The sequence below is a fragment of the Tachysurus fulvidraco genome, chromosome 2, assembly GCF_022655615.1.
Source record: "Tachysurus fulvidraco isolate hzauxx_2018 chromosome 2, HZAU_PFXX_2.0, whole genome shotgun sequence".
Lineage (NCBI taxonomy): Eukaryota > Metazoa > Chordata > Actinopteri > Siluriformes > Bagridae > Tachysurus > Tachysurus fulvidraco.
The window spans coordinates 31,690,237-31,697,619 of NC_062519.1; the positions used below are offsets into that span (position 1 = coordinate 31,690,237).

General features: G+C 35.5%; 2 protein-coding genes across 4 annotated transcripts in view; both read left to right on the forward strand.

The window, feature by feature from the left end:
• Positions 1-4,241, forward strand: part of osbpl1a (oxysterol binding protein-like 1A) — a 24,194-nt gene extending 19,953 nt beyond the window's left edge. For 2 of the 3 annotated variants that reach the window (XM_027158862.2, XM_027158878.2), the window contains exons 24-29: positions 13-133; positions 1,270-1,383; positions 1,539-1,662; positions 2,120-2,210; positions 2,880-2,894; positions 3,244-4,241. In XM_027158862.2, coding sequence (XP_027014663.1) covers positions 13-133; positions 1,270-1,383; positions 1,539-1,662; positions 2,120-2,210; positions 2,880-2,894; positions 3,244-3,346 — 568 coding nt within the window. In that variant the 3' untranslated portion in view covers positions 3,347-4,241. The remainder of the gene's footprint in view (positions 1-12; positions 134-1,269; positions 1,384-1,538; positions 1,663-2,119; positions 2,211-2,879; positions 2,895-3,243) is intronic. The other variant, XM_027158871.2, reaches the window with a different exon arrangement.
• Positions 4,242-4,661: 420 nt separating this feature from the next.
• Positions 4,662-6,658, forward strand: cart1 (cocaine- and amphetamine-regulated transcript 1). Its single transcript, XM_027150940.2, has 3 exons — positions 4,662-5,159; positions 5,274-5,357; positions 6,505-6,658. The coding sequence occupies exons 1-3, from the start codon at positions 5,031-5,033 to the stop codon at positions 6,610-6,612; spliced, it is 321 nt and encodes a 106-aa protein (XP_027006741.1). The 5' UTR covers positions 4,662-5,030; the 3' UTR covers positions 6,613-6,658.
• Positions 6,659-7,383: the final 725 nt, after the last annotated feature.

A 7,383-nucleotide genomic window follows, 5' to 3' on the forward strand; every position in this document is an offset into this window, starting at 1 on the left:
ATTCATTTGCAGCAAAAAGAAAGTGTGCGTTTTATATGGGAAGTGGACGGAGTGCATGTACGCAGTGGATCCAGCAAAGTTTGAGGCTCACAAGAAGAGCGATAAGGTCACAGAGAAGAAAAGCAGTAAAGAGGTGTGCTCTTCTTTTCTTCTTCTTACTTGGCTGTTTTTCTCAAGTAGTCAAGACAAATGTGTCTTGTGTTCTGTGTTTTTTCCTTAGCATTATTTTATATAGTAACAACTTTCACAGTGTTCAAATTGAGGGAGGAAAAAAAGAGAAGCTGTTAAAGGAATGATTTTTTTTTATAGCTGCTATAATGTAAGAGAGACAAGACGTAACTTGTTTCAAGGACGTTCAAAAACTTTACTTATATATATTGCAAAAAAGCACAATGTGTTGCTCATTAATAAAATGGAACTTTCTGTTGTTGTCAAATTGTGATTTAAGATGTATAAAACACTTCAGGAGGTACATGGAGTGTCATTCATTCATTCATTCATTCATTCATTCATTCATTCATTCATTCATTTTCTACCGTTTATCCGAACTACCTCGGGTCACGAAGAGCCTGTGCCTATCTCAGGCGTCATAGGGCATCAATGCAGGATACACGCTGGACGGAGTGCCAACCCATCGCAGGGCACACACACTCTCATTCACTCATGCAATCACACACTATGGACAATTTTCCTGAGATGCCAATCAACCTACCATGCATGTCTTTGGACCGGGGGAGGAAACTGGAGTACCTGGAGGAAACCCCCGAGGGAGAACATGCAAACTCCACACACACAAGGCGGAGGCGGTTATCGAACCCCCAACCCTGGAGGTGTGAGGTGAACGTGCTAACCACTAAGCCACCGTTTCCCTACATGTAGTGTCAGTATTCCTCAAATAACACTGACTTGAAAGCTTTGTCTTTCCTGTCATGCGTTTCAGCATGGGTCTTTCAAACCCAGAAAACAAAAGGAGCAAAAGTTTAAATGATTACACTCTCTGCACAGCTTTCTTTCTGGAATTCAGCTTTTTATCATCTCACTGAAACCAGCATATACAAAGCATTAATCACAAACAGGTGCACAGTCATTCATTAAATTAGCCGTGCCTTCTCCAAGACTACTCACTTTATTAAAAACCATAGACCATAGACCTGAAGCCTCAGAAAGCTGCCTTCTGAATTGAAATGGAGTGAGCTGAATTAGAGTTGATATTCAGGAAAATAGGTCCAAATGGCCAAATTAATGTCTCTGTCTTGCTGTGTTACTCAGGGGTCCAGTGCTGAATCTGAAGAAAGACAGCAACCAGGCAGCGACTCTCTGGAGGAGATTCCAGGCAGCCAGTTACTCTGGAAAATCACACCACGACCAGCAAACTCTGCCCAGGTCTCTCTCTCACTCACTCACTCACTCACTCTCACACACGCACACACATACAGTACACATACACAAACACTTCCATACTTCATCGGGTTCTTACAGTCTGGATACTCACTTAATCTGACAAAAACATGTGTGTTTCTTTCTTACTTCTGCTGTAGATGTACAACTTCACGTCCTTTGCCATGCAGCTAAATGAGCTACATGAAGAGATTGAAGCTGTAATTCCCAAAACTGACTGCAGACTGAGACCCGACATCCGCGCCATGGAAAATGGAGACATTGGTAATGTTTGGCTTCCCGTGTATGTTTGCTTGAAATTCAGAATGCCATCATTAACCCTTTCTTTTTATTTCTTTTCTTTTGCCTTTACTCTATTTCATTATTATAATATGGTATAATTTTATAATATATCATATAATGCTAATAAAATATAATTGAATAATGTTTGTTATATAGTTTATCATCTAGAAAACAATGACATGATCATAACCATTTTTATTATATATTAGATTATTCATAGAATAATCATTACTATTAGTATTATATTTATACAATGTATTTTATATATATATATATATATAAACTTTGATTATATTTTATAGTACATTATATTTTATATTATTCTGTAATTAGCAGTTCATGTCACCTGATTTAAAAAAAAAATAAATCTAAAAATAGATCCTATACTTTTGTTCAGGAGCTTAATTTTTACCATTGACCTTCTGTCTCATGCTCTTAGACTTGGCTAGTGAAGAGAAAAAGAGGCTGGAGGAAAAACAGAGAGCAGCACGCAAGAACCGGTCCAAGTCAGATGAGGACTGGAAGACAAGGTGTGTGAGATTTTCCTTCACTTGCTTTCTTCCAGTACAACTGTGAATACACAGACAACACGTGTCACACTGATGCACTATGCACTAAATATTAGCCCAGTGCAGTATCACACACTTTAGTCACTACAGTCCTGTAACTAACATAAGAAAACTGAGAAGTCAGAATTTGTAATTGTTTATTTTTTCATATATTGCAAAATTTTCACTAATTTTGTATGAAACTAATAAATGTTAATTTATTGTAATCCTGAGAGAAACTTATCTTTTTAAAATCAATGCATTTTTTAAAACATCTGCTTATTATCAGTCTTAGTTTATTTACATTGTATGAATGAGCTGTTATTATAGAAATGAGAACATATTATCATTGATTTTCAGGTGCACAACAGTCAGCGCACCTTCTGACCAATCAGATTACAGAATTCGACTATACTTTTCGAGTTGAAATCTGAAGCTGCAGTTTGATCATTGTATTTATTATATAGAAAAATTTTGAAAAAAAAAAGCACTTTAATTAAGCAAAACATTTATATGAGTTCTTTGTGTTATACAGCTTCGTCTTATTAACTAGATGCTTCTTTATTTCCGCATTAACTGTACTGTATAACACTTGTCTGCTTTTATTTTTACCTGCCTCTATCTGTTCTGTGGCTCGACTGTGCTGATTAGAATCTCTGGCCCCAGGTTTGCCCTGCGTACTGCATGCTTATTTTTCTTTAGCTTTTGCTTGTTGATGGATTACCACATCACAGCATTTCTGAATAAACACACTTTATAACCGATGTTATATAAAAATTATCCATGGCAGTGTGTTATTCCACTTATATCACTGATTACTTCTTTGCTGATTAAGTCTTTGCACTGTATATGTGATTAACATTTACTTACATGCATGTGTTAAATCTTGTTGGATTTTTTGTTCAGGTTTACAAAACCATTTACACTCCATTTACTTTATTCTAAAGATTTATAAACTATGGAGTGTGTGTACAAATTGTGACACTTGTCTGTTCTCTCTTGTTTTTTCGAGTAGGTGGTTTCATCAGGGTCCAAACCCTCATACCAACTCTCAAGACTGGCTCTTCTCCACGGCTTACTGGAACCGAGATTATTCCCAAGTGCCTGATATTTACTGAATAAGATCTTCAAGCTAACTGGTCCATGTGGGGATATTTGTGGGATAAACTTAAAAAGTTTTTTTTAAAGGAAACCGTTCCTATTTAATTCTTCATGCATATCAAATTATAAAGGTGGAGTCATTCAGTAATGTAAAGTCAATCATGTGAATATTTATGAGGATTGAGGATTGAAATTATCAGTGGTTAACAGAGGTGACCTTTTTTTAATTAAATGCATTTGTATGACTATCATCCCCTTTTCTAACGAATCAGAACACAGGAACACTACTAGTTTTTAATTATGTACTAAACATTATTTATTTTAAATCTTTTTTTATGCTTTACTTTTTCACTAATGTACTGAGTATTTTAAAATAATATTTAACGGAGATTTACATTCTTCTTCAGATTGGAATGTTTGTTCTCAGTAACGACAAGGAAGTAACTGTTTAAATTGTCTTGTAGTGATTTGTAGTGATTTGTAGTGATTTACGCTGTGTGTGTGTGTGTGTGTGTGTGTGAGAGAGAGAGAGAGAGAGAGAGAGAGAGAGAGAGAGAGAGAGAGAGAGAGAGAGAGAATCCGACTCATGAAAACCTAATAATGTGAAACATTACCTCACCATAAGCAGATTATGTTTATGTTAGCTTAGTTAGTTTAAGGTTGGTGAGCTTGTGGTGGACAATTTGAGGTGCTTACTGCATTTCATCAACACACAGACAGTTTAAAGTTTAATATAACCTACTCCTGTTTATTTGATTCTAGAATTCTGTATATTATCATTTGCTGTTGCTTTGTGTACATCATAAATTTGTATAGCTGGATTTTGCTCATCTGCTGAATAAAACTCTGAACAGACCCAAGCAGATATGTTACTAAGGTCACAGAAGTGAAAAATAAAAATTAAAAATATCATATGAAAAAACTTCATTCATTCATTCATCTTCGGAAACCGGAGTCTATCCTGGGAACACTGCTAAAATGCATTCAAATAAAGCTATCAAAATATTTACCAAATTTACCAAATATTTAGCAAATTAAATCATCAAAATAAATCTCACTGCAATATCACACCGAAAAACCATAGGAACATAAAAGGACCATAAGGCAATGGACATTCATCACTGTTGCATGTTTTAAGAATATTGCCATTAAGTATTAATGTATAAGAAGCCTGTTCTATTCAGCAAAAAATAAACACTAAAGCCTTAAATTATTTAATTAACCTATTTTTTAAACTAAGGTGCTGTTTTTATTTGAAGTAATTAATTATTGCCTAAATTCAGTGGTTTTAAAATACTTAATTCAGCATTTATTTGTCATATGTATGTTTCATTCAGAAATTGGCAGGGTCATGGAGCAGAGATGTGCAGAAGTGGATTTTGTAATTGAACTGTCGTATTTGACACTTGAGGTCAGAGAGGAGTGTGTGACGTCCAGAGTCGTCCTCATATCCCAAACTAAATTACACAAAGGACTTAAAATAACCCCGGTTTGGTGTTTGCTCCATTAGGATGTGTCAGAGGTGTGTAGATAAGTTCATGACCTCACCTTTTTGTGTCTGACCCCTTTCTGTTCCCTATTATTAATTTTTAATTGACCTGATGTGATTGCGGAGATATAAAAGTAAGAAACGAGAATTTGAGTCGTCACAAAGCTTCAGTTATTCTCAGACTAAATCCAGACACAGTGATCAACGACATCATGATCAACGCTCGTCTCCTGATTCTCACACTCACCTGCTATGTCTTTGTCTGGATCGGAAACTGTGATGATTTAGTTGAGATCCGTTCGATTGAAGATGACATTAAGGCACAGGAGGAAAAAGAGCTAGTAAGTTTTTAAGGTTTGATTAAAGACTACGATCATATCTAATCCTTTTCACAACAAGGCTGAGGTGTTTCAGAAAGTGTCGGCTTTATAAAGAAGGATTCTGTGTTCTTATAGATTGAAGCTCTTCAGGAGGTCCTTGAAAAACTGAGGAATAAACAAAGTCCATCCGCTGAGAAGAGGTTAGGCTGGGTTCCTGCGGTGAGTGAACTGATTACTCGGAGCTTCACCTGAGCGCACATTTTAGACAAAGTACTGTATACGTGTGTGTGTGTGTGCGTGTGTGTGTGTGTGTGTGTGTGTGTGTGTGTGTGTGTGTGTGTGTGTGTGTGTGTGTGTGTGTGTGTGTGTTTGTGTGTCTGTGTGTGTGTGAGCCAATCAAAAAAGATCATTTTCCTTTAAAAGCAACTACATTGATTGTTATTAAATTAATTAAGCAAAATATCACAAATATTACAACAATATTTACCATTAGCTGTAACATTAATTAGTACAGGCTAAATTAGTTTTGTTACTAAATGTGTCTAATTTTCTCACCTTTTCCAGATTAGATGGAGTTTTTTCCATCAAGTGAGACAAATGCAACACCTTATTTTATACTAACATATTGAGACATTTGACTGAGCTATACTCATCATGTTCCACACTGCAGACCAGTGAATTATCGTTATGTTCAAACACACAAAGTTCTCTGTAGTGCTAATTCTCTGTAAGGCCAAATTTGACAAACTGTCATGACTCTTGATCTTTTTATCTAGTAATAAAATCAATAGAGGCTACATTGAAATAATTGGATGCTAAACTGAGCCTGTTCTACTGATATATAGTGTTCACTTGTTTACTGGATCAGAAAAGAAGAGAGCTTTGAGATGTTTAATGAGTATTTTGAAGATCTAGGCTACTTAAAAACAAAAATATATAGGCTTTCTTAGAAGTATAAATTCAGTAATACTCAATTAAAGCACAAATACTACAAAATAATACTTAAGTACAATTACTCATTGTAAATGAGTACACATATATACACATATACACATATATACACATAGCTTTACATTCCGATATAAACAAATGTTGCTGCACATGCTAGTTTGTTCATCCTATACTGTATATCTCTGTACATACTCATGCACACTATCACAGTATATTTTGTTTATATTTTAATGCATTTTTACACGTTAAGTTTTTACTGCTCCTATGATGTATTAAACATTTCAAGCAGCCAGCTATTTTAATATACACAGATTTAGAGCTGTTTCTATATTACACAGGCACACTGAGCATATTTTTAAACATGTGTAATTTATGAATATTAACTGTTTAACCCTCACTGTGATTGATGTTTCAGTGTGATGCAGGTGAGCAGTGTGCCATCCGTAAAGGTGCTCGTTTTGGGAAGGTGTGTACCTGTCCTGGTGGAACCATGTGCAGCTTCTCCATCCTTAAATGTTTGTGAGATGATGTGTTTTTTTTTTCTTCACTACATCTCTCAACTGTAAATAGTGACATGCATAAATCTAATAAATGCATTTTATAAATATCACCTTTTTAATGGTGTTCCGATGGTGTGTCAAGAGATCTGAATATTGGAGTAAACCCGTTAATATGATTTATTCATTTGTGTTGCAATTTCTTATTTGTGAAGCAGGAAGCAATCAAATTGCATAAATCTGAATGTAAAGGACCTTGTTTTAGTACCTTGTTTTAGCTCTCTATTAGGCTTGGGAGTTAAACTGACTACCAGTCAAACTGTGCTAATGACCAGAGCGACGTACGTGTTTGTTCCACCATAATTTGACAATTTAGTGAATTAAAGATCCTACTAGATCCTACATTATGAATGTGTTTAGACCTCAAAGAGGTATATTCCAGGAACACTGATGCTGAAGTCCTGAAATGTAATGTAGTGTTTCGGATTCTGTACTCAGAGACCACTAGATGGTGCAAAATGAATAGTTTTTGAGTTTTTGAATAGTTTAGTTCTTCATCCCTTAAAGCTACAGATAACTGACCATCACACCCATGTGCATGTTGAACATTTCATAGCAGATTTATTCCCCTCTTTGCTGTTATAACAGCTTTCAATCTTCTGGGAAAGCAATCTGCTAGTCTCTGGAGTGTGGCTATAGGTAATTGCCCATTCAGTAACAAGAGTATTAGTGAGATCAAGCAGTGATGTTAGGTGAAGAGGTCTGGGGCATAATCAGTATTCCAGTTCATGCCAAGG